General features: G+C 40.2%; 2 protein-coding genes across 10 annotated transcripts; one reads left to right on the top strand and one right to left on the bottom strand.

Moving 5' to 3' along the window:
• Positions 1–287: 287 nt before the first annotated feature.
• On the bottom strand, positions 288–18,914 carry LOC127356324 (coiled-coil domain-containing protein 9B). Of its 6 annotated transcripts, none has more exons than XM_051387994.1 (14): positions 18,673–18,914; positions 14,578–14,685; positions 14,318–14,422; positions 14,045–14,203; positions 13,065–13,214; positions 10,269–10,331; positions 8,166–8,344; positions 6,391–6,440; positions 6,246–6,296; positions 5,252–5,348; positions 4,224–4,257; positions 3,485–4,103; positions 3,320–3,402; positions 288–2,925 (listed from the first exon to the last, which is right to left on the bottom strand). In XM_051387994.1, the coding sequence occupies exons 1-14, from the start codon at positions 18,682–18,684 to the stop codon at positions 2,899–2,901; spliced, it is 1,737 nt and encodes a 578-aa protein (XP_051243954.1). In that variant the 5' UTR covers positions 18,685–18,914; the 3' UTR covers positions 288–2,898. The 6 variants fall into 6 exon arrangements, with proteins under 6 accessions (XP_051243954.1, XP_051243936.1, XP_051243945.1 ...); XM_051387976.1 differs by having other exon boundaries at positions 6,391–6,452; positions 18,673–18,913; XM_051387985.1 differs by having other exon boundaries at positions 6,391–6,452; positions 14,045–14,200; positions 18,673–18,913.
• A 5,318-nt stretch (positions 18,915–24,232) lies between these two features.
• LOC127361406 (H/ACA ribonucleoprotein complex subunit 1-like) lies at positions 24,233–25,481 on the top strand. Of its 4 annotated transcripts, none has more exons than XR_007884281.1 (5): positions 24,233–24,314; positions 24,408–24,454; positions 24,953–25,029; positions 25,135–25,155; positions 25,267–25,481. XR_007884281.1 is itself a non-coding variant. In XM_051395995.1 (5 exons), exons 1-5 carry the CDS (start codon positions 24,445–24,447, stop codon positions 25,387–25,389), a joined length of 225 nt encoding a protein of 74 aa, XP_051251955.1. In that variant the 5' UTR covers positions 24,430–24,444; the 3' UTR covers positions 25,390–25,481. The 4 variants fall into 4 exon arrangements, 2 of the variants coding, with proteins under 2 accessions (XP_051251955.1, XP_051251954.1); XR_007884280.1 differs by having other exon boundaries at positions 24,236–24,314; positions 24,970–25,029; XM_051395995.1 differs by lacking the exon at positions 24,233–24,314 and adding an exon at positions 24,870–24,880 and having other exon boundaries at positions 24,430–24,454; positions 24,970–25,029.
• The last annotated feature ends 488 nt before the right edge of the window (positions 25,482–25,969 follow it).

Below are 25,969 nucleotides of genomic sequence, written 5' to 3'. Positions count from 1 at the left end.
AGAGAGCTCATCTGAAATTAATCAAATGCACCATGAAGGCAGACTCAGGGGACCAAGGCATAACTATATGGTCTGTTGATGCCACAATGTGCTCTACATTTCTGTCTCAGCTGCCCTTTCTTCTCGTTGACTCAATAAAGTGACTTCATTTTTCTCTGATGACATAAAAACTCCCCAGAGATAGGATTCATACATATTTGTTATCACAGGTGCATCAGTCAGTGAGAGACAGGGGAGGGAGAGGGTAAGAGAGGGTGACAGTGCAACAAAATGATTGCCAGTCATGATTTGAGAGTTTGAAATACAGAAAAACTTTATTGATGGTCTGTATGACTCCTTCCAAACGGTTCTACAGTAAATGAAGCTATGTTGCACACAGATTTTAATTAGCATGAGCACTCTGAACAGTAAAAAGCTGGGATCACACCTTGACACACACTCATACATGAGCACTCACAATCATTCCTTCCTTATGAAAGTATGTGAAAACATGGAGGACAGCAGTGGACACCCAAGTGGAGCAAGACAATTGTAACCACCTCTTGAATGTGACATTTAAGCGAGGGGACAATGCAGATGTCTAATAACTAAATGAAGTGCTAAACAAGGACAAATGTACAACTTCTCTATGGTTGTAGGTCCTAAATTTCATTTGACTAAATTGAATTCCACAGGGAATTTTAAATATTTCAGAGGTAATCTGTATTTTCCAACAGATGTTTCATTTACCATCCATTCAAATTCCATATATAATATAGAATAAGGCCCCTTTTCAAAACAGCACAACATCCTTCTTGATGTCTGGACGGGCCTCAAACCGTGTGACTCGTTTCTTGATTTTCCCAGTGTGCTTCTAGTAGATTCCTGATGATTGTGTTTTATGTAACCACAGTTTAAGCAGACCAGGCCCTGCAGCTCAGAGCACGTCCACTATGTTCTCTACTGACTGGTTACATAACTATTTACTATACTGTAGCGTTGACAAAAGCCAAAAACTTCTTTGAGGAGTTCTTGTAAGGCTTCTCATTATAGTTGCCACTTGATACCAATAATAAAATAATTGGCAATAAATAAATAAAAACAAATCCATACATGTCACAGAGAAAAAACAGCTACTATAATGCACATAAAAATTGTTGTAGAATTGCAAAATCCTTCTAGTTAACATTCTGTTGTCCAAATGGAGAGGCAAATAAATAAAATCAATAGTGAAGTTGCACTGTTAGTACAGTACATTTAACACTACTGTATGTTATGATACAAAGCATGACATAAAGGTACACCTTCAGTATTTGAAGAAGCCAATATGCAAGGCACATCAACTGGCTAAATTCTTAATTAAGCCTTTCAAAAAATATTAGTTGTCTTTCGTGATGGTAAAAGAGAACAAATTACAAAACAAAGCTGAAGGGGAACAACAGCTGAATCCCAGTGTTTTGACTGTGAATTAAAGGCTGAACCCTTTTGGTTTCAACATCTCAAGAGTGTGGAGAGAACAAGGTTGGAGGCTGTTATGTACCGGGACTCTTTAACACTAGGTGCTTAAAAACAGCATGAGCAAACTATTACAGAAAGTAATGTACTTCCCAAATTAGTTTGTGATTAGTCTTTTCGATTTCATGTCTCTGTCTATTGTTTACATTTGAGAAACTACAGGCATACATTACAATTACATATTAAGTGCTTAGAAGCAGATCTGTCTGTCTGTCTGTCAGTCTGAGGAAGACCAGATAATTGGGATCCAGCTGTAAATAAACTAAAACAATAGCAATGCGTTAAAGGGCAGGTTTGAGATTTTGGTGCCACAGTGTCACTGATTACTTTTTAAAACAGCCACATATTTTCATATCAGTAATGTGGATTCTTCTATTAGCTGACTAACATTAAAGGGGCACTCTATCAATTTCTAAATCAACTTTGATGAATTTGGAGAGACAGATTACAATAAGAATAGCCTAAATCTATGTAGCCTAAAACATCCTGACTTTTAGTCCCTAGTGTGGGTCAAGTTCCAAAAACACTGGATACTTAATTTCCCATAATCTAACTTCATAGCATTTCTTTGTTAGATCATCTGTTGAGAAAACATCACACCCCCAGTTTGTATCGTAGACGTTTCATGATCATTTTGTAATATGACATCAATATGACATCATCAGGGTTATTATGTCAGACTTTATTAAGCTCCTCCAGAGCCACAGAAGAAGCCCCTTTAAATGTTCTTAATAACAAAAACATTTATGACACTAGTGATATTTTAGAAATGTCTTGGTCAGTGGCCAATAAGACAATGAGTCTCAAATGTGCCCTTCAATAATGTATTGATTAGCAATTTGTGACTGATGCTGGAAGCAGTTAATAAATAATATCTACTCACAAGTTTTGAGTGTAGAAATACAGACTCTACTGTAGGTCTGTCACAAATCTATCATCATATAATACAGGCTTCCTTTCATTTATTGAAAATACCTCTGAGGCAGATTCAGGCACTAGATAATTTGAATGTGGCTGTTGTGGCCTAAGTGTAATTGATTAGCTAGCCTCCTGATATGTAAGTTGAAATTTTCATACAAATGTAAACATTCAATGATATTGCACTCAAGCAGCATACAAACATACTGAATAGTATGTCAGCACACGTACTTTAATACTCATAAAGTGCTTGGATGTAAAAAATATTTGAGCAGGCAAAACCATTCCTTTGTCAAATTTTAGATATTGGAAAACTTCCACAGATGGGACACGCCACAGCAAAATTAAACCATGGTTTTGTGTTTAAGCCATAAACAGGGTATCTCAAGTGAGATACCTGAAGCAAAATGATGCATCCAAATAAAAAGAGGCAAGGCTCTGTGTTACTGTGATTTGGCTTCAGTATGTACATCCCAAAAATGTCAATCAAACAATCTTCCCATGCTCTCTTGCCTGCAAAAAAAGAGAGAGAAACATACACAAAAGTATTAGTTACAACTGACTTCTTTTCCATAATTCACATAGCCAGTTTATTCATCCCAGGCCCACCACTTCTCTTTTTTACATGAATGATTTAAGCAGGCGGTTATATATTATCAAGCCATTTCAGTGGTGGATGAGATGAAGAGGCATTCTCCCATGAGACTATTTCTCCTGCACTCCAACAGGCCTCAGAGGTGGTGAATACACTTAAATCGAAATTGGATATTACACAGCTGCACTGTAGATATACTGCCTGTCTCTCTCTCTTCATCCATTTAACTCGTCATTCATTTGCACTTCTCTCTATCGGGCCATTTACACATCTATTGATTCTCCCATCCCTCTTCCTGTCTCTCACACTGACCTTGTCACTGCTGGTGGAGTGTGTTGGGTGTGTCTCTCCTGACTCCAGGCTCAGGACTGACAGACCGGACTCTATTAGTTCCTCTTTGAAAGAAAAATTAGCTTCGTTATATAACATCCAGATGTAGTGTCAGAAAAAGTCAGGGCTACCGAAGCTATTGCGTACCTGGGTTTGTGTTGCTGATGTTGCACTTGGCAAGCTCTACAGGCTGGACAGAGCTCTCCTGTAGAGAGGCACAGGCTTTTTCAGGGGAGAGGGAGCTCAGAGCTGTGGAGGGGGTGCTGTCTTTTTTAGTACATTCGGTTTCAGAGGCCTGCTGCTGGGCAACAGGAGGAGCTGACGTACCACCTCCTTGATCCTGAGGACTACCATCATCTTGCTTGGCACTTTCAAGAGGCTGCTGTGGCCCTTGCTCTTCAGGTTGGGTTTTTTTAGGTGAGGAAGCTTTTAAGGAGCTTAGACTTCTTGATTCTGAGCTGGCAGAGTCCTGGGAGCCTGTGGTTTGCTTTGTGTGAGCCCCCTGGACCAGTTCTTCCAAGAAGCGTACTCTCTTCTCTGAACCCCTAGGGGACGAGGTCTCTGCCTTCCCCTGAGTGGGGGTGTCCTCTCTCAGGGTAGCAGCTGACACGGGAGCAGTGGATCCACTCACTTCCTCAGATACACTCAATGAATCTGGGCTGGGCGACAGCTTCAGTTTTGAGTCGTGATCTTTTAGATCTTCTACCTCAGCATCTGTGAGGGCGTCAAGTTCCTCCAAGAATTCCTCTAATGTTGTGTCAGAAGTCTAGAGGAAGAGATAAGAACAGCAAATCAGGTGGGGTGTTTTTGCTTCTTTAGTAACATATATCAACCAATTTTATATAATTTTATTTATCATTACACTCATACAGGTTTTATATCTCACCTGTAGGTTCTCTTCATCTTCATTTGCCTGCCATCTAAAAAATAAAGGTACTTTTATCAAAAGAGTTTCTGTAATGTGTTCTTCTTGTGTCCATTATGACATACAACTTACAAGAAACTCCATAAAAAAGGCTAAAGAAATAGCTGGAGTTAAATGTTTATCAGCTTTCTTGCCAAGAGTTAGATGGGAAGACTGATACTCTCACATGTATAGTAAATATGAAGTTCCAGCCAGCAGCTAGTTAGCTTAGCTTAGCATAAAGACAGGAAACAGGTGAAAAGAGCTAGCCTGGCTCTGCCCTGAGGTAACAAAATTTGCCTTCCAGCTCCTCTAAAGCTCCCTAATCAACATGTTATGTCTCATTTGCTAAGCTAACCGTCTCCTGGTTGTAGCTTCATATACCGTGGAGACATGAGAGTGGAATCAATCTTCAATCATTCGGCCAGCTATGACGGCAGCACAGCATGACAACTAGAATATGTCAGAACACACCTGAATGCTGTTTAGCATCTGTCCCCTGAGCCTTACCTACAACCATCACTGACACACATGGAGAGAAAACCATCTGGTGCATTACACTGTCACACTGAGAGGTCATAATGCCTCACTTCCAGGTCTGTGGCCTTGTGGCTTGTTGAGATTATGAGCAATGCTTGTGTAACAACACACCCTAAAGCCTCCTCACCATCCAGCACAGTAGCTTGTTTCACAAAAGAGGAAAGCTGGATGAGAAAAAACGATTGTAGTGAGATATGAATGAGACCTTCCGGGTTATTTAGTCAGCTGCCCCAACTTCTAAATCAAGTCTCATGACATGGAGGGGAATTTGTACATTAGGCCACAGTGCAGGAAAACAACACAAATTCCCACATTCGTTTCATGTATTTCATTAGTCATAGTGTGTTTTTCTCCTAACCCTAACCCTTAATTGAGGCTGTGGTTGGAGAGACCCGGATGGTTAAATCAACTTTAACATCCAGCTGTTGTATGCATGGCACTAATGTTCATGATGTTTAGCCGTTACTGACCTCCTGGCTCTCCCAGTCAGACGATCTATGCCTTTTGCTTTACTGCTCATCACCAGCACATTTTTAGTTCCCTTGTCTTTGCCTCGCTTCTCATGACCTAGAACAGAAGAATACTGAAAGTTTAACACAATTAAATTACATTTTACATTAAAGACATTACTCTTTCTGCCTAGCCAACAGTATATCTTTAAAGGGAAACTGGTATTTTTAACCTGGACCTTATTTTGCCATGTTTTTGTGTCTGCCTAGGTCATGGTTTTAAAGGGTTTAAAACACCAACGTCACACAATAACACAAACTAACTGAAATAACGTCTGTCTCTGGTTAAAACTAAAAGGACATTACTCTTTAACTAAAAGGTCTGTCTCTGTGGGGATTCTTTCCATTATGTTGTCAGAGACCTAGAATAACAACATCAGCCCACTAAAAGCCCTTTTAGTGGACTTTGACACTACGCAATTGCCCCAAAGGATTGTGTTGCAGCCCGTTTTACAGCTACCGACTGCAGCCTTCTCACTCAATACTAGACCAATTAAAAAAAATGTTGTCTCCATTAGTCACTTAAAAACATGGGAAAATAGGATTCAGCTTGAAAAATACCAAAGTTTTCCTTTAATGGTTTCATCGCTGTGTGGGCTAAAGTGTCTTTCAATTTCAGAAAAAAAATAGATTTTTGAGCCACCCCCAACGTTATCTCTATCTATCTCTTCCTGGCATATATCCGACCAGTTTACCCAGTTTAATGAATCACACATGAATTACGTCCAGTAAAGTACAGTATGAAAAATGAGAATGAGAATGCTGCTTCACTGAGACTTCAGAAAATAATATAAATTCAGCCTCTTTGTACGATATATATGTTTTTATTTATATAAAGTGTCTGAGTATCCAGAAAAGTGCTTATAAATAAAATGTATTATTATTATTATTATTATTATATAATGATTCTGAAGCACTGAACTAATGAATAAATAATAATCAAGCACTAGGACACCTTTTGACTCAGCACCCGCCCTGGATTGTCCTCGTCTAGCATTTCGTCCACCTGGAATAAACATAATGCATCATGTTAACATAATATTTTGATGTGAAAGGATTCATTGCTCGTGCTCTTAGTTTGGACTGTGTGAATTCCTCACCTCTGCTGGAAGGCCCCCAGTCTCTGTCAGGGAGGGATTTGTCTGAAAACCTAAAAGCAGAGCTTCAGTTTGGCCAGAAACACAAACCAATGCAGACAGTGTCTTGGTTATTTCTCAAAATAATTTTTCCTTTTTTGTTCAGGTGACATAACAGCACATCTCCACCCTGATCAACAAGCTCTTCATTTATTATTGGCCTAAAATGTGAGGTTATGCGGAATCAATGAGAGGTTTTGCTCTGTGAGTCACACCCTTGAGTTTTACATCTAGTGGGACCATCTAAATTGTTGAATAAGAAAAACATTTCCTCTTCTATTCTTACTCTAGGGCCTTGTTTAAGCCTCACCAAATAAGGCAAGGCATCTATCCCTTATCCCAAGCCAAAAATAGCCGCTCCTCCCTTGTCTCTTTACATTTTGATGCTCCCTTAAACAGCACATTCATTTACTCTGCAGCTTGGTCATTCTTTGTACGACAGCCGGGTTTGTTTGAAATCTAACAAACACTTGTTTTGTTAATGAATGGGGAAGCTGTGATCAAACTGAGTCTTAAAAATGTGAGAATGCACAAAGTAATACATACTGTTAAATGATTGCACCACCAAATAATTATGTTTCAGGCAAATTGTATAACAACATCCTGTGACTTGATGAGATTTAGTCTTGTGATCATGTGGCAGGACATTTAGTCCAGATACCTCATCTAATGGATTCTTCCACTGAATAAACTAACTAGAAAGAAGGCTGCTCTTCAAGGTTAGTTTGTAGTTCAAGTCAATGAGCGTTTCTCTAACTTCAGGATAAAAAGAAGGGGAGAGAAGCAACATTGTGATTATTTAAAAAACTATTAACTACTGAAGCTGGTAACTTAGCAGACCACATTAAAATAAAGTTAGTTTCTTGCAGAGCTATAGATGAAAAGATTGATACCACTCTCATGTCTGTCTGTTAAATATGAAGCTACAGCCAGAAGACAGTTAGCTTAGCATGAAGACTAGAAACAGGGGCATTAGCTACCCTGGCTCAATCCTAACCAGGATCTTCAATGCTGATTATATATATTATATATTATATGACATGTCTCTAGTTAGGGGTGCTTGTTCCAGCATTTAAGCACAAATCCTTTTCATTTTATTTCATTTTCACATTTCTTTTTTAAGATATCTTTTTTAAACAAACAAGATATAACATGTTAATTAGTGAGCTTTAAATGTGCTCGTAGGCTTTTTTTTTCTCCTTCGGACAGAGACAGACTACCTGTTTCCAGCCTTTATCCTGCTTCCTTTATGCTAAGCTAAGCTAGCTAGCTGCTTCTGATTAAGTCTCAGTGAGAAAATGAACACACATATTTTCCAAAATGTTGAACTAAAAAAGACAATCTAAGGGGGGGATTATTGGCACTATGACAACATTATTAGATTACAGGACGTTAAAGGTTAAAATAACAGGATGGAGATACATTTTATTTTATAAAACACAAAAAAACTATCTACTATCTATCTCTACTCTCCTTCAACAAGAACCACCAAGTGGCCCTTGATAAGCATTTTATCCCCTATTGCTCAGTGGCCAATGGGAAGACTCTGTGAATGTGAAGCTGTGCATTGTTGGAGAAGATTAAATATGATCAGTCAATATTTCCTAACACAGACAAACACAGATTAGAAAAGGCATAAAAATAGAAAATGAAATACCACCCAGAGGAACAGCTGTAAGAAATCATCAGACAACAGCACATGAAGTGCCTGGGGAAGGCTAAGTGCTGAGAAGTCTTACATGTTCTCGGTTTTGTCCATGTCCCACGCCCGTCTCCACTGGCCCTTGGCATTTTTGTGACGTGCCACTCTCTCCCTGTCAATCTGCTCGCGCTCTTTCTTCCACCGCAGATACTCCTCCTGCTCCTCTTTCGACGTGGGTATGTTGAGGTCTGTGCTGGCCTGTGGGCTCTCAGGCTCCTTAGCAGAAAAACAGTTCATTGTATTTTCAAGCTCTCTTCATGTAGATTTATATTATGGCACTGCCACTCATTAGTAATGAAGCACTGGCACTGAAACGTGACTGAATCAAAAAGCAGACTAATCAGAGCAGTGAAGGGAACAAGCTCAACAATGGGCTCACATTAAGCATTGGTGGTCATAAACAAGAACAGCTTATCATCTCTAAACAAATAATTAAACAGCAACAGGGCAATATACAGACCAGAAGGGTTCAAAAGAAAGGGAACAAACAAGGATATTTCTGGTATTTTCAAATATTCTACATTACTGTAAATGCCAGTCGTTGCCTCACTGTAAATACTAATGACGGCCTCTGGTTGTTGATACATTCCAGTCAGCTCCCATTTGATTTCAAATAGCTTCTTGTTTGTCAACCATGATGACTGCAAGGCAACACAATCAAACTCTTTGAGACAATATTCCAGGAAAAGTGGAGCTTACAATAAATGCAATTAGGCCCGCTTCCCCTCTTAACCTGTTTATTGATGACTGTGATGAGAGCAGAAAGAATGGCTTGAGACTGTAATCCTAAACTGAGAGCTGATGCAGGCTCTTTAACACATCAAAGGGGACAGGGGCTGTGTGCTCTTGTTACAAAGTGCTGGAGTGAACCAGGACTGCAAACACTGCTGTGCTGGCTCCAAGGGAAATCATATAAAACACCAGCAATCTCAGAGAGAAAGTGCTCATCAGTGCTTGGTTTGTTATACAGCAGGAGGGAGATGATGTTTCTTTCTAGAGAAAAATAAAAATTGCTTGAGAGAAAAAAAATCGTCATGCAGCTCATGCACATTATGTCAGACGGAGAAAAACATCACAGTGCCGATAAGAGACCATGATGGGGGATGTTTTCCCCTCAGGTGTGGACCAATCACAGCCAAGTAAACATGTTGCCTTCCTGTGTACAGTTATTGGAGAACATGGCATCTGTGCTCATCCCTCTGTTTTCCATCTTCTCTCCCCTCCCTCTTCTCTTGCCCCCCCGGAGGACCTCAGGGGCCACAAGGGAAGGTGTTTCTCGCATGTTGCAACAGGCCGTGCTCTGCTGCCACCCCAGCCACCCTGCTAATTAGCACTTTTCAATTTTTCGCCTACATGAGGCCTCACAGGGAGGTTGTCAGGGGCCAAGGCAGGTGTGGTGGACGAGTCTAGCGAGGGCTGAGAGAGAGCAGGACTCAGACTGTGTGTGCAAATTTAGATTCAAGATTGATAAAGGGTGAATAAGAATAAGCATGCTCTTATTCTGGACTCCTTAACAGCTTCTTCTCCTCCTTCAAGGCTGCACTGGTTTAGGCCTGAATATGCCAGAGGAGGTTTACAATATATTTGTTAACCAAAACAGCTAACAAAGCCAAGGGTTGTCTGACCTTCACCTCTTACACAGAAAAACACCTGAAAAAAAACCCCAAAAAAAAACAACTCAGCTTGGTATTTCCTTGAGCACTCGCTCGGCTCCCAGGCGAGGTACAGAGAGGCATGAACAGCATCACTTGTCATGTGGCGTATTCGGTGGGCCTTTGAAGCCCGTCCTCCCTGCCTACCATTAGCCTGTTTATTGCACGTCTGATCTGCGAGACAGCTCTGAGCTAATCCAGCAACGTTAACACGTGAGCCAGCGGGAGGCAGATGGGGACAAGCACTAGAAAGGGGGTGGGGGGTGGGGGTGGCGTGGCAATGTGACGGTAGAGCGCATATTTGCATTTATGTGTTTTTGTGTGCTCACCTGGTGGCGCTGTCATATGGAAACCTTGTATTTCACATTTGTTTTCATTTCAGTGACCCATGTGATCATTGTGAACGGTGTCCTGAGATGTATTACAGATAGTGACAATGTGCACATTAATATGTCATGTGTGTTTATGTAGGTGTGTGATTATGGTACCTGGCATTGCTCTGAAAGCCTGTGATGCTCCTCAGTGTGCTTCTGCCCTTGTTTAACCCCATCCTGTCGGAGAGGAGACACGAGAAAAAAAGGAAGATGAGCATAACAACAATAAGGGTGACACAGCAACTTGTTGGCAGCCAATTAAACATGGTTGTAAAGACTCACATTACTGCTGCCATAAACAGTAAAAGCCAATCAAGCGAGAGCGCAGACATTAAGATTAGGAGGCCTACACTGCCCCCAAGTGGACTTGTGGTGCTACAGTGTAATTTGGCATTGATGGTTCAGTTTTAAATGTCCCCCCCCCTTTGCTATGAGGTCATCAGAGCAGAGTGCAGTCGGCAGGTGGTTGAACTTCAGTGGTTTGGAAAAAAAACTCATCTTACTTCAGGTAAAGAATTATGTGAATTTTGGTTCTGGTGTATTTCTGACTGCAAAGATGTGCTCCGGTGAACACAGAGGATGAGTCATGCTGCCATTAACAGCAACACAGAGAGGGGACAAGACAACAAATGGACAGAGTAGTGTAGTAGTGCACCTACAGACAGTGACACCCACACATACACACTTGCGCGCACTCTCCTACCCACACTCAAATTCAGTCTGGCTTATACACAAACACAAAAGACCCCTGACTACCTAGATCCTTTTCTTCTTTCTCCTTTCACTCCTTCCTCTTCTCCCTCTCTGACCCTTTCCTGGCACCTCGCCAGGCCCGACTCTTTGGCAGCATAATGAGCCTTTTCAGAGTGAGAAGGCAGTCGAATGTTAATTAGATCAAATCGGCCCTTTCAGGGTGGTGGGAATGGGGAAACAATCGTGCCAGAGGAGAGCAGGCCACTTAAGGTTCCAGAGAGGAGAAATGGAGGCTGGAAACAGATGGTGGGCTGCCAGGAGTATTTCCCCTTCTCTGCCCCTGTTTTTTTCTCACCCCACACTCTACATTTTCTTTCTCCTGTCTATCTCTCTCTCATAAGTGTGAACTGACAGTTTAGCCATGGGGTACTCCCAGGCGTTACAATTTCCCGGGGACACTGCCAAATAACCACACCCCTCTCGCAGAGATTTCCAGGGTGTCTAACACAGATATTTTTCTAACATTTGCCAGATAGATCCATGACATTTTCTCCTCCCGTCAACCTTTTTTTTTCACAGCTTTTTCCCCTGCCGCTCTCGTAAACCACGTTAAATGTACAGTGGTTATGTAAACAGCGACCACATGGAAACCGGGTCTCTGGGATTCACAGATGACTGGTGCACTGGAGCGCTGGCTACTGTTCAAGTGCTGATTCAGTCCACATGATAAATAAAGGGGGACAGACCAAGCGGGCCAGAAATAAAGGCAGGAGAGCAGCGTGATCAGCCCATAGATTTAGTGCACATTAACTCAGACGTGCCAGTGAGCAGCACTCAGTGTATCAGCCAATCAGAGGCAGACGTACTGTTTATATATACATATTTAGAAAGACACTGCTGTTTTTTTTTGTCCAGAGACCCCTCCTACGAACAGACTGTCTGTGTTTACAGTGGTGAGGATCAGCTGTCTGTGCTGTGCATCAGCGTATTGATTGAGCAGCTTGTGCAAGTGTGTCTGTGAGTGCGTTGCGTTGATGTATGTGTGTGTGTGTCAGACTGGCTTCAGACTGAGGCAGAGCAGCTGTTTTAGAGTTACTGCATACCCGGGGGGGCCCAAGGTCAGTGTCAGTGTGACATTTCACAGCCCAACCGGGGGTACCGCGTGTGCACTATCTGTGTTAAACATGGGATCTGAGACCTACAATATACAGTAAAGCTATTCATGAAATATAGTATCTCCCATCTCCTACTATTGATAACAAGGCCTTTTGTTTGGAGAGCTATTAAAAGCATCTTTCTATCTTTCATGGCCCTAGAGGGACTCTGTGAACTTTACAGCCTGATCCACACGCCCAAAGGCACCTAGACAGAGGTTGAGTTATTTATTAAAATACAACAAAAGCTCCTCAGAGGGAGAACATTTAATAAATTACCAAACGCAGATCCCACGGTCCTGGCTGCACAAAAAAAGGTTTTATGCATATGGAGGTGTATTCGTTAAACTATGACAGATTTTTTTTAAAAATAATAACCCCTGTATTGTGATACGCATTGCCAGATTCTTGGCTATATACAACCTTATCATCTAGGCCTTTTGAAGATTCTTGACTTGTTAAAGGGTCATTCTTTGACTTTGAAGAGAGTGATACAGTGGCTTCGGTTCCCCATCAGAAAGGGCTGTCTGAAAAAGGTCTATCTCTGTAGGGATCCTTTCCATAATGGTGTCAGACACTTAGAATAATTATCTGAGCCGTTGTTAGTAGCAAAAAGAAGAGAATATACTTTGACAGGTGCATTTGCATAATTTGGATTACGTTGCAGCTATTGCAGCCAAATCTCAGGATCAATTCCAAAATCTTTTGTACCTATCAGTCATTTAGACCCCCAGATATGTCAAAATAGAGCCCGGGTTTAAAAATAACTGAACTGTCTTTTAAGATTTGGCTCTACGGAGCATCTACTCAACCAACAGCTCTATTAGCAGCCCCCTCTGTTAATCCCACACCAGTCAGTCACAGCCCCAGTCCACCTCCTGTCCACAAACCATTGTGCTCCATCACTGGATGGGTGTTTCCAGCCAGCATGTCTGACATCTATGTAAAACACGTCGGTGCAGCACGAGAGAGCGAACAAAGGGGGGTGTGACAGAGGAAGCAGACTGGAGGGTGCATGCCGAAGCGTATGATCACTGGGGTGCTCAGAGTGTCTGATTCAGACCTGTGCTGCTGTGTCTCTCTTGGTCACGTGAGGTGGCTGCTTCCCCCTCCCCGCTGACTCCAAACGTTTCGTCTGTTCGTCATCTGTAGGGCTCTTGATGTCCGCAGGGCCAGGCCTCTTCTCCAGCCTCTCACTCACCACCCTCTTACCCTGGAGAGACAGTGACTCATATTAGAGTATTATCATAATCGTGTCCAAATTGTGCACAAGAATAATTAATTTAAAAATTTTTTAACAGTAACTTGGTGGGATGTACACAGACCATTCATGGATTACGAGATTACATGTTGTACCTTACACAGCTGCTCATTTTTAGCCATGCTAGCAGCGTGTCTCTTTGGATAGCTATGTTAGTTTGTCAGTCGGTCCACCACACCAGAATCAAATGTCTCAACAACCATTGAATGCATTGCCAAGAAATGTGGCACAGATATCCATGGTGCCCTGAAAATGTATCCTAATGATCCCCAGACCTCTGCTGTAGCGTAATGCAAATTGACATTTCAAGTTTTAATTCTGATTAATTATAATCATAATCATTTTATTGTACTTTTGGTTTATGACCAAATACCTGCCGAACTACTGACATTCCCAACCTCAGCTACTGTTTACTTTGTGTTTAATGCTGATAAGCAATTGTTAGCACATTAAACTAAGATGGTGAACATGGTAAACATTACTTATTAAACAGCAGTTAGCAAGTAAAGTTAACAGCATTACCTCCTGGATTAAAGTCTACACTGCATTCATCTTTCTTAAGTTCTCCTGCTTTCTTTATCAAGTTATCGTACTTGTTTTCTGCCTAAAACTTAGTCTGAATGTTTATTACATTGCTCCCAGCTAGATGTACTTATTGATTTGAATGGGGGATAGCTTTTGTGTTATTCTTTCGTTTATTTCAGTGAAGCTACAGGGGTTCTGGGGTCTCCTATATTTCTCTCTGCCACTTTGAGAAGAAATTGGCACTGCGGTGAACTTACCTTTTTGCCAGCCATGGTGACCGTTAGCTGCTTCCTGTGGCCTCGGCCAGCAGCCTGTGGAGGGCCTTCTTCCCCCCTGTCGATTCCGGCCTCCTGCTGTCCTTTCCCAGCTGGTGAACTGCCACTAAAAGCCTTTGTCACCACCACACGGTTATCCTGCTAATCAAAGACAAGAACATGTTATAAAATATCCACTATTTCATTTGTAGCATATTTTTCTTAAACAAATTAATTAGTTTAGTATTATTACAGTTCTTAAGTGCGTCAACTCACACTGGTTGACTTGCTGATTGTGATGGTAAGATCATCAGCTTTGCCTTTGCGGCTCTGCAGCGCCATTCCTTCCTCTTCTGCCCTTTTTCTGTCCTCCTCCACCTCCTAAATGCAACTCAATGAAGACAACAAACTAATCAGGAAGTGGGAAAGAACTGCAGGCTTTCACAAAAAAGAAACATAACCCAGAATTTCTACACCTGATGGTGACCAGTGAACTTTTGGACTCCACAGAAGCTTCTCTGCCTGCAAGCACTTACCTTGTACCTCTTCATGAGCGCTTCATTCTTCCTGCGGAGAGCCTCGATCTTCTTATCCAGCTCCAGGTCCCTCTCCTGATCCCTCTTGGGCATCGTGTCACTGGGCGTCTGGGACGAGACACATCAGAATATTGATACAATAACACCGTACTAAAATTAAAATTCAGGTCAAAGGTCAGAAGAATATATTTTTACCTTACTTTTACAAAATATATTTTTTTTATTTAATAAAAATAGCCACGGTTAAAGGGTTAATATTATATGTAATATGTCTAAATAAGCAGTTGTACAATAACTTTGCCTAGATACAGTGTAGTCTAAATCAGCTGATTAAAGAATAACAAAAAGTGATTACAAATCCGAACAGACATTGTATGCCAGCTTTAACAATACTTGCGATGGACACATTTAGGTCTGCACCATAATAAATCTGATGTTTGGCTTTTATTTCCATACGTATTGTAAGTTCAACCATCTATAAAGTAGATAAAGGGGCCATCATAAAACAACTGACAAGAACAATATAAAACCATCAATATTTAATACAATTCACTTACGAATAGTATATAATAGTAGTATTAAAACAAATACTGTTTGTTATCTTATCACTAATGGATGGAAAATAATACTAAACATATCCCTTTGCTGCTTGCTTGTTACTAACAACTGTCTGTTGTTTTATGTGTGTGGCTTAATGTAAACTTTATTCAAACTACTTTTTAAATCAAAGTGCATCCCGAGACTGTGACGCTGTAGCTATGGACACCACAGATAACAATAATCTTGTCATGTGTGGACAATTATTTGCTACACTGGCAATCTTCTTCTTTTTTTTCACCCAGGGACCACTACGTGTGCTGCAATAATACACAACACTAACACACCCTCACACCCACCACAGATGGAGCATTCATTACGAAGCTCAGTTACACAGGGAGAATGCATATGCAGAGCATCCGAAACATCCCAGTGCGGTCAGCCTCCTCACACAACAAGAGGCCCCTTAGAGAAAATCTCCATGTGATCTCATGGAACTGCCCCTAGGTGTGCATTAACACTCCCTTCAAGAAAATCTGTCTTTAACTTGCTGTACCAACTGCAAACATGTGCAAGAGAGCTGCTGAGTTGGAAGGAATATGCACAGAGATTCAAAACAAGGCAAGATTAGGATAATATTACAGAATGATAATGGGGAGGCATCAACCATGTCCAACAGAGAGATCTCATTTCCTTTAGCCTGCAGTAACTTAATGTTCCCTCTCCAATCTGGACTGTGTAGTCTTTCTTAGTGGGGAAAGTGTTAGTCCTTTATCTGACTGTATGGAAGCTGAGAATGGCCATGCTTGCAATTATTTTTTTAATGCAGTTTTCTTGAGATCACAAGTTAATTTACCTCGTTATCTTGAGAAAACAAAAGTCAGATTATGAGATAATTCATCACGAGGAAACAACGTTTGATTTCTGAAAATCACATGATAATTATGGAGAACTTGAAAATGAGTGGGAGGATTCATAACTGAACTTTTGGTCAGTATGAAAACGTGTATTAACTGGCACGTTGCATGTCATTCCTCCATGCATTGTCCATTATGTTGACCCAGTGCTGCATCTATAATACGCCATCTATGCATGCTGGCATGGAACTCCCGATCTTTGGTAAGAAAAGGAAACAACCTCATGTTTTCTCGTGATATTGAGTTGATTATCTCGTTATCTCAAGATAGCAAAGTTAATTTTCTCAAGACAATGAAATAATTGACTTGCGATTTTGAGATAACAGCATTAAAAACAATAATCACAAGCCCAATCATCCTCTTCATAGAGCAAGCTAAAGGGCACAAGTCTCAGAGGACTGATGAATGAGGAATTCCTCTATGCAGCTCTGGAGTTAGGAAGTATGCCACCTTCTTTAAAGAACTAGAGGTTCAGGTCAGGTGCATCAGTGATGCTATGAAAGAAGAAGCTGCAACAAATCCACTGTTCTGTATAGCCTGTTTTAAAGGAGCAGTAAGACATTTTGGTAGTACACTTATTCACTTTCTTGCTGCAAGTCAGAGGAGAAGACTGACATTAATCTCATGTCAGTAGGTAAATATAAAGCTACAGCTAGCAGCTGGTTAGCTTAGATAAGCATACAGACGTAGCCTCGTTGTCACTGGGAAGTTTCCAGGCTACAGAAATAGTCTGGCACAACCAGACGACAACAGCTTGTCATTTGTGCAATTAGTTTTTTGTATGGATTAAACAAACTAGTTAATTTGTGATCCTAAAAGGTGGCTGTAGATTGATTTTGTTACCTTTGGAGAGAGCTAGGCTAGCTGATTTTTCCTGTTTCCAGCCATATACAGACATGAGAGTGGTATCAACCTTCTCTTTTAACTCTTGGCAAGAAAGCAAATAAGGGCATTTCCCAAAATGTTGAACTATTCTTTCAAATTGGTACACAGACTTATATGAAAGACTGGTCACAAGGCAACTCCTGTTTCATATAAAATGACATATTGTTTCAAAGACACATGCTCCAGGCAATGAGATGGCATTAAAAGAGAAAAAACATTTCTACTATCAAACAAACTGCTGACTTGAGCTCAGCTTATCCAACAAAAGAAAAAGTTTTAACAGTTCTCTGAGATTTATGACAGAACGTGATGTGATGGACAAATATGCACCAAAACTTTGAAAAGGCGGGATCAGAGTAATGAGTTTCATCCCTGCGTCTGATGTTTGCTTACTGCAGCCAGCACTTTGGGGGATGTGTTTGTATTCATATCTTCACAAAGATTTAATTCAGTACACAGACAACAGCACTCAGATAATATTCGATGAACGATCAATGAACAATCATTGTCAAAAAAAAGGAGCTCTCAGCTCAATCAGTTGTCTCCCACTTTGAATGAATGCTGGCATCATCTGTTGTTATTCACAGCTGAGGAGAGGTGACAACAACACCGTCAAAATAGAAAAGTTGCTACTGCTGCTTGTCGAAGGTGTGAAGAAATATAATTCATTCTGAAGCATCCCGTTCTCTACACTCTGTATCAATTATTCGGAGGGGTCAAACCTTCTTGACAGAGGCAGGAATTAGAAGTGCCAAAGTGAGTCAGTCATCCTCTACTGTTGCCCCAGTGACGACAAAAGAGTCGAGGCTGCTTATATGTGATATTGCTAGCAAAGAATGATGACTCATGGCTAGAGAGCGCACAAAGACCATCACATTGGAACTGCAAGGAATTCTTTCGTGCTTTTTCCACCGCCACCACTCTTACGCTTTCAAAGACTGGCTGCCACTGAGATGTTGTTGAATAGTTTGAGTTCAACAACCACATTATCAGAGACACTGGATCTTATTCACATGTGAGGTGTCAGCATAGACTTTTGGTTAGATAACAAAAACTGCTCATCCTGTAGACAGCTGTGTCGGACCTGCAAAGACACAGTGAGCATGAGAAAAGTTGTAACTCACTCAGAGAGTCGGCAGACTGGAAAGTAGCTACCTCCCAGCTTCTAGTTGTCAGGGTATCCAAACACAACAGACCGTGAGGACATACCACCAAGAATAGGCGCAAGGGAGAGTCACGCTGCCGACTCCGAATCTCAGCAAGGCCAATGGCGGAGACTGAAGTGAATGCTGGCCTCCACAAACCAAACTGGGGGGACAGTACCCCCTCTGGGTTTTCAGCCCCCAGCCAGTTCTGTGATTGTGCAGCAGCAAGGCACACATACACACACAACCACCAAACACACAGAGACGTTGTGGGTCTGCCAGCGGACGGCACCCATGCCCGGACAGGCAGGCGAAGGGGAGGAGGGGGGCCCTGCAGAGAGAAAGCTGCCAAGGCTTCCCTCCCTACCCCAGCGTTCCTGCCACCTACAGGAGCTACAAGAGGGGAGAGAGAGAGAGAGAGAGAGAGAGAGAGAGAGAGAGCCAGAGACACAACTGAAACGCTGCATGTAGCCACGGCTAAATCTGCGACAGAGCAGAAGAGGGAAAGGAGGGAACCTAATAGCAGCGAGAGAGACAGAGAGAGAGAGAGAGAGAGCTGGGAGAGTGTCAGATGAGAAGAGAGAGGGGAAGGAGAGGGAGAAGGCACTCACGGGTCTTTCCATGTCAGCGATGAGAGCTGGGCTGGGTCCAGGCGCGAGGCAGCCGAGGCGGCAGAGAGGGCTGCCTGGAGTCGACGATCATGCCTCGATTACAATGAGCCAAGTTGGGCAAGCAGCCAAGACGTCTAACAAATGCACAGAGCTCCCCTGTTAACGGGTTTCACAGCACCCATCCGCTTGTCCTCTCCCTCTCTCTCCCTCTCTCTCTCCAACCCTCCCACCCTACTGCACATATGCTCTCTCACTCCCTCTCGCCCTCTCTGAGGCACTTGCTCTTTCCCCTCCTCACTTATCCTCTGCTCAAAGCATGCTGGTTAAAATCGTGTCACCCTTTCCCCCTGGCACACACACACACACACACACACACACACACACTGAATATTAAAGTAAATTAGCATTATTGCTTAATTGACACCGTAGTAAAACTTTTTTTGTCTCTGTGTATATGCTTGGCAGCCACAGCAAATTTATACTTTTATTTTTAATTCTTTTTCACAATAAAATGCTGAAGTGGCAATATGAAAATAGTTTAATAATAATATTATTTCTTATCTAAAGCAGTGGGCTTAGGTATATGAGACATTTATGGGTCTGCATTTGTGTTGATAATTTGTAGTAAATTCTGGTTTTTGATTTCTATTATGGTAAATATGTAGGAAAGAGAGATTTATTTATTTTCATTTTTAGTATTATTTAATTATGAAGTGTGCTTTCAGATCTCTAAAAAGAATAATTCATCTTATAAAATCATAATTTCTTTTTAAAAGCTTCCTGAATCACTCAATCACATCTAACCGTGGCACTACATAAATCCAGACATCACAAATGAGATGCGTGTTTTGTTTGTTCCCACTGTGGTTTCAACAGCTGCGTCTCCTACCAGCTCCAGACTACATGTTTAGAGTACTAAAGAAGCTTCCTAAAGACCTAAAGGGGGGGTTCCTTTGCCATGGCCAAGTCTGACAGCTAATGACATGCAGCACACAAGCAGCCTTGCAGACAAATGCCACAGACATCTCCAGGAGAGCAGACCCAGAGTCAGTGCTCTGCAGTTTCTCCTGCATTACAGAAACAATCACATCTTTGAAACTTACCAGTCTGAGCTACATTTTAACCACTCCAGCCCACGTAGCTTACACTCTACATGGATCAATCCTGCTAATGAGCACAAGCTCTTTACCAAAGTTTTAGCCTAAAAATACTTGAGTTATTTGAGATTTAATGTAAGAAATTACTTTAAAATAATGTTTGTGTTTGTAGTTCCCAAACATAGTAATACCTAGAAATGATGGTACTAGGTTTCTGAAGGGGTCTGTTATTATAAACCTGTTATTGGGGCAATGCAAAGGGCGTAGTAGTTAGATTTTAATATAATTGAAGACTAAGAATCTACAGCCATGCTTGCATCTCTTTAAGACCACTTCAGCACAGTTGTGCTTTGAGCTAAATGCTAACAAAAGTCACAATACTAACATGTGCATGTTTAGCAGTTTATCGTGTTCCCAATCTAAAGTTCATTAACCTCAACCTCACAGTGCTAACGCTAGCAGGCTAAAAAACATTATATCCTTCTCACAAATGCAGCTGACTTTCTTCTAATGGTACTTTTTAACTTATTTGTATGTATATCACAGTGATACACTTGATTGTACTCTTTTGTCTTTACTCTTTACCATAAAAACAGATTCACTGTCTTCCTTTCCATCCATCCGTTAGCTAGACGGCAGAGAGCTGGAGCCAGTCCCAGCTGACACTGGTCCCTGGGATAACACAAAGGAATAATGTTACTCCAATGTCCAAATGTTTGCTGCAAATTGGGTTTGTGTTATTTTTGGTAGTTAAATTAATTTTTTTACTGTTGATAATAAAAGCTGCGTTTACAGTTAAGCTAATATATGTGCATACAGTAACTCAAAATCATAATTATAAGAGGTTATGATAGATAGATAGATAGATAGATAGATAGATAGATAGATCTGTACTGACCTCCATGTGAGCTGGATTCAGTCATTAGTTAGACTGGCTGCAATTACACATCATGTCCACGTGGTGGCGACAAATCCTCTGTCACCTGGAGACTCAGACACATGAAGTTAGTGTTCCTGACTGGTGAGACCAGGTGCTTTTATACTCTCTGTTCATCAGCAGATTTTAATTATTCATGGGACTGCAGGTGTTCAAACATGTTCCTTGTTTGTCATCTGTTGCTTCCGAGGTCAAGATTGAACTGTCCATCTCGAAAATGACATATTTGAGAACAAATTATGCAAGGGTGTAGAGAATCTTTATTCAAAATTATTCAAAAAATAAGAAAAAAAGAAACTAATATAAAATAATTTCTTAAAAATAATATAATATAAATAAATATATTATATAATAAATACAACTAATATTTACAAAATAAAAACTTCATATTTACTTTCTTAAATAAACTGTACTGCAGATAAATAGGAATAAATGATACAACAATAATGCAGTGGTACTAATATGAAGTTAAATGAACAAAAACAATCATCCAAAAACATGCTGGTATAGTATTATTAAATAAAATAAAATAAAATTCTAGCATCACTGTTTTATATAATCAGAAAATCATTTGCAGTTTTCTTTACTTGTCCATCATCAGTTAGCGGTTCTCACCACCAGGGGGCGCTGTTCACTGTCAATTGTGATTGATCATGTCCTCATTTAGCATTAAACAACTTATGGTGAACTTTAAAATCTGGATCAACAAAACAGATTTTAATAGATATTAGATAAAAGATATAATAGTGTTTTTCAGTGGAAAATCAGTCAAAACAAAATGATAACCTTATTGATCGATTGATTAGAAAGAAAATAAGTGCTAGTTACTCATGTCTGATTTTCACTTTTAACTGTTTAGGAAAGGTGGAATTGTCTCAATTGTGAGAAATGCTGCAGCTTTATAGCTCTGTTGTTTCAGGTCAGGTTATCTCAACTAAATTAAAATGACTTGCTTTCATAGATTAGGTTATTTGCATGCAAGTAAGGAATGCGCTACAAACATTCAAGTTTGTGCACGTTCAGATGAAAACAAGATGAATTGCACATACAGTATAGTGCCGATTTATGCCAAGCTTCACCCAGTGAGTGCACAATTTTAAAATGTTATCATGATCATCAAGTTTGACATGAGAAAGAGGTAAATCAAACTAACATCAACACTTTTGCAACGGCTGCAGTTCAGAAAACAAAAGACAGATCATTTTAGATCATGATAATTTGGGCGTCTACTACAGAACATAGTCCTCACTCATCAGTTGACAGACACCTGTTTGTGTGTCTGTCTCCTAGGGCCCTACCTGGATCACCTCATGTGACGTTTTAGATCAGGTTTTGCATGAATGCTTTAAGACAGTGAGAGGCGTGTCCTAGACTGATCTGTATAATTATTGTAAACACCAGATAGTAAGGTGGTGTTACTGTTGTTGCAGTTTAAACTGGTGATGACTGAATACAAAAAAAAAAAATGTGTACACCAGTGTCGGGGTTAGCTCAATCACGGGTGGTGCTGCTTTCGCATTTACAGCCAGAGATGTTTGTTTCCTCATAATCAACCTACATTCCTCCAAGGCCTGGCTTTATATAGGGATTCATGTTGTGTTAAACATACATCACATATATTCAATGTAAGAACAAATACTTTATTTATAGTCCCTCTCCTGTCAGAAATGTTTTTCTTCTTGTTCCTACAGTTGGATGTTTGAGCTTCACTGTGCAGAATGATGTATGTGCAGAGTTTGACACTAGCAGGATGTTTTCACATTTATCTGCTGAAAGTGGAAAGTTTCTCTGTGCTGCTCATTGAATGATTTGATTTGGCAGGGCCTACGAGCATGAGTTGTCACATCACAAATAGTTAGGAAGCCAATCCTGGTCCAGTATGCAACTTATTCAAGTGTGATATAGAAACCTGAAACCACAAGAATAGACTTTACAGTGAAGCAGGAGACATCTTGTGTCCAGCAGGAAAACTTTGCATATTCATAGAACTTTTAATAAGGCAGAAGGAGTAGACGCCCTTTCAAGGATTTTAATGTGCAAATTATACTCTATTTGCATAAAAAAAACACATCAGATACACATTATTGTTCCAATCAGACTATTTGTTGTCTTAAAACATGTCTAGAAGGAATCTTTTAGTAAAGTTTTGAGGTACTCTTGAGTCCTCTCATTTTATGCTACTTTATTTCTACTAAACTACATTTGAGAGGCAAATGTACCTTTTACTACATGTTTCTACATTGATCATTGATCAGCTTATAAAAGATAGATTAACTTCCCAACAGTTTTGTGAACTGAGGTCCAACATTTGTTTTAGCCACAATTACGCTGCCACTGTATCCTTAAAGGCCTATTGACTCCTGCACAACTGTTTGCATGGAACAAGTTTGACATAAATGAATGTATGATAATAATCATTTACTTGTAACATGTGAGACTAGTTCCTAGAATTGGTTACTCACACTGTATGCTGCTTGTGCCAAATACAGTGTTTAATATTAATAAAAAGATGTTTACAATAGTCAGTAAACTTAACATCTATACATGCATGATCCAAACTGGCATCCTGTATATAACTTTTGTTATTACATCGATTCATTTGCTGTACACTTGACACTTCAGTGATCATTCTTCATTCGTCAAAAAGAGTTCCTTGGGAGCTTTAAGAACCAGTGCAGGTAGCAGTATTACTTTTGACCTGTATGGAACATTTATAGCCCTCAATTAGTGTGAAACAGTAAAAATGTCATTTTATCTAAAATCAAAGTTGGTCACATGCTGATTTACAGGCAAAAGTAAGGCTGTTAAATGCTAATAATCTCCTGCCTCATGCCTTTTGTACAATTAAAGCGTAGCTGTTTTCTTTACATGATCGTAACCAGTTATTATGTTATTTTAGTTATATACCTGAGCCATTCCTAATCTTACGGAGAAAATGTAAAAGAGTGTCGATGTGTTGAACATTTGTCATGTTTAAGTAAATCAGAACATTTCCCAACTATGTCCAGTATATGAATTGTATATAAAATGTAATCCAGGCAACATGTTATGTTTCTCCGACGACACACACACTATTGAGCCAACAAAACATAATTGTGCATGGTGGTGGTTTTTCTAAGAAAGGGTTCGGCAATTCAGAGTAGAACAAAAGCTGTTAAGGCTGGGACAGTTTCACCCCTCTGGTTACATCCCCGCTCTCCAGTCTGTGAAAGTCCTTAATTTAACGATTTAAGGTCAGAATCAGAATCAGAATCAGATTTATTGCCAGGTAGGTTTTTGCACATACAAGGAATTCGTCTTAGTGCAGTGGTGCATAAAATATACAATCACACACAAAAAATAGAGTACTTTTAAAATATATATAAATAAAGATAAGAAACTGTACAGAAAAGGTGGAACTGTCAATGACTCTGAGAGAGAAAAACACTGGCGGTTGTTCTGCTGGCCACACCCAGATCTAACCTGTTCTGTCAATATCAAACACATATCACATTTAAAAAGACACGAGGTTTGCGTGCAGCACTAAACACACCCACATTCATATGGCACCTTATAAATACAGACTGAACACACCCATTAGACACGAGTCATTTTTATTTCTGCTCCAGGTATGTAGTAGGTTTGTTTGATTATTTCTAATGACTGCTAGAAACATAATGATTCAAATTATAAGATGCTTTCTTTCATATTTTTTTCCCTAGGAAATAACTTTTGCCGGCAACTTGTCAACCAGACAAAATGAGTGAACGTAAGTCTCTTTGATTAACTGTTGTATCTTTTAAGAATAATTTGGAATATGATATATGATATATGATTATTACCGTAGGCTGAGAATACTGTGCTTAATGCATTTGTGCACTTAAAGTGCTCACCTGACCTGATTCATTCATTTGTGCATCTTGTCCACATTTGAGAATAGTATGTCAAATCCCTCCTTGGGCTTTGGTGTTTGGTTTAATATCATTAAGATTTTTAATGTTTTGATTGTTTATTTCCATTTTGCTATTCTACATGAACAGACACTTTACCACTGAATATTGACCGGAGAAAATCTGTTTAGCTTCTGGGGGCATTTGATGACAGATAATTATACATTTTGGAATGTTTCATGTTAGTTTGCACATTTTTGATTTTATTTTTTATTTTGTGTCTCTTCATCACAGCAAGCACAGTGGTGAGTCATTTTGTTTCCTTAAAGTGCTTTAGATCTGTGACTAACAGCATGAAAACATGTGTACTTATGAAGCTGCTTCCCTCTCTTAGGAGGAGGTGGCAGACCAAGTGGAGGAGGAACAGGACTCCTCAGGATCCGAGTCAGACGGAGTAAGACATGTTTCATCTTCCTAAAGAGTGCTTTCTGCTGTTTTTCATCACTGTCTGATTCAACTTTGTAATGCTTGTGTGTTAATTTCTCATTATCTTTTACAGAAAGGAGGAAGGCAAAAAAAGGTAGGAGTTTTGTAACCTTTTTGAATTAAAATGACGTCAGCATTTATCTCTGTGTTTTAAGAAAATGTGTCTACCGCATACATATTTATATTGTATCTATATTGTTTACAGGAGAAAAAAGGAGGAAAAGGAGGAAAAGGACGTGGAAGTGAAATGAAGGAGAAGCATGGTGGCGGTGGTGGCGGTGGTGGTCGTGGTGGTCATGGCGGTGGTCGTGGAGGTCATAATAAATGAAGAGGAAAGAAAGAAATCCTTGAATCACCATTCTGTGACAATGATTTTAAAGAATTAAACACGTCTTTAATAAACTGATCCAGAAAAAGGCATGACTGGTTTTTTGATTATTTTTCACAAATATAACTTCAGTGGCAGATTAACACATTTATCCAAAACAGATTCACTTTTATAGCTCCATTCGTTCACAACTCAACAAGTCTTAAGCCTCAGTAACTTGAGATAGGTAAACATGGATAGTTGGCTGATGACCGAGGGCAGTGTTTCACAAAGGGTCATGATGATGTGGGTTTGTTATGAATATTTTAGCCATTACAGCAACATCATATGGTTAATAAATGGAGAACCTCTGCATAGGATGAACAGTTAAGTTGGTGAAATACAATGTGGTAAAGCAGACACTTTCTAAGTGTTTCTATTGGAATGGAAGGAAAGCCAGAGGAGAATATCTTCTGACCAGATTGACATGAAATTGACTTTGTAGATCACCAACTAAGGGCCCCACGTTTAACATTTGCAAATGGGTTTGTGCTTTTCAATTTAAATTGGTCTGGGAATATGCCCCAATAAATTCACTTAA

Source organism: Dicentrarchus labrax, unplaced genomic scaffold, assembly GCF_905237075.1.
Source record: "Dicentrarchus labrax unplaced genomic scaffold, dlabrax2021, whole genome shotgun sequence".
NCBI lineage: Eukaryota > Metazoa > Chordata > Actinopteri > Moronidae > Dicentrarchus > Dicentrarchus labrax.
The sequence above is the reverse complement of the archived record's forward strand: the minus strand, read 5'-3'. Positions and strand labels throughout refer to the sequence as shown.

Excerpts from the sequence above, each read along its gene's own strand:
- LOC127356324 (XM_051387976.1), bottom strand. Across the intron at positions 6,453-8,165 it reads ATGGACAAAACCGAGAACAT|CTCTGCTTTTAGGTTTTCAG; the intron begins GTAAGACTTCTC and ends GCCAAACTGAAG. Across the intron at positions 5,349-6,245 it reads GGCGGGTGCTGAGTCAAAAG|GTCATGAGAAGCGAGGCAAA; the intron begins GTGTCCTAGTGC and ends CTTCTGTTCTAG.
- LOC127361406 (XM_051395994.1), top strand. The coding sequence starts at position 24,815 with ATGTTAGTTTGCACATTTTTGATTTTATTTTTTATTTTGTGTCTCTTC. Across the intron at positions 24,881-24,969 it reads TCATCACAGCAAGCACAGTG|GAGGAGGTGGCAGACCAAGT; the intron begins GTGAGTCATTTT and ends TCCCTCTCTTAG. Across the intron at positions 25,030-25,134 it reads CAGGATCCGAGTCAGACGGA|AAAGGAGGAAGGCAAAAAAA; the intron begins GTAAGACATGTT and ends TATCTTTTACAG.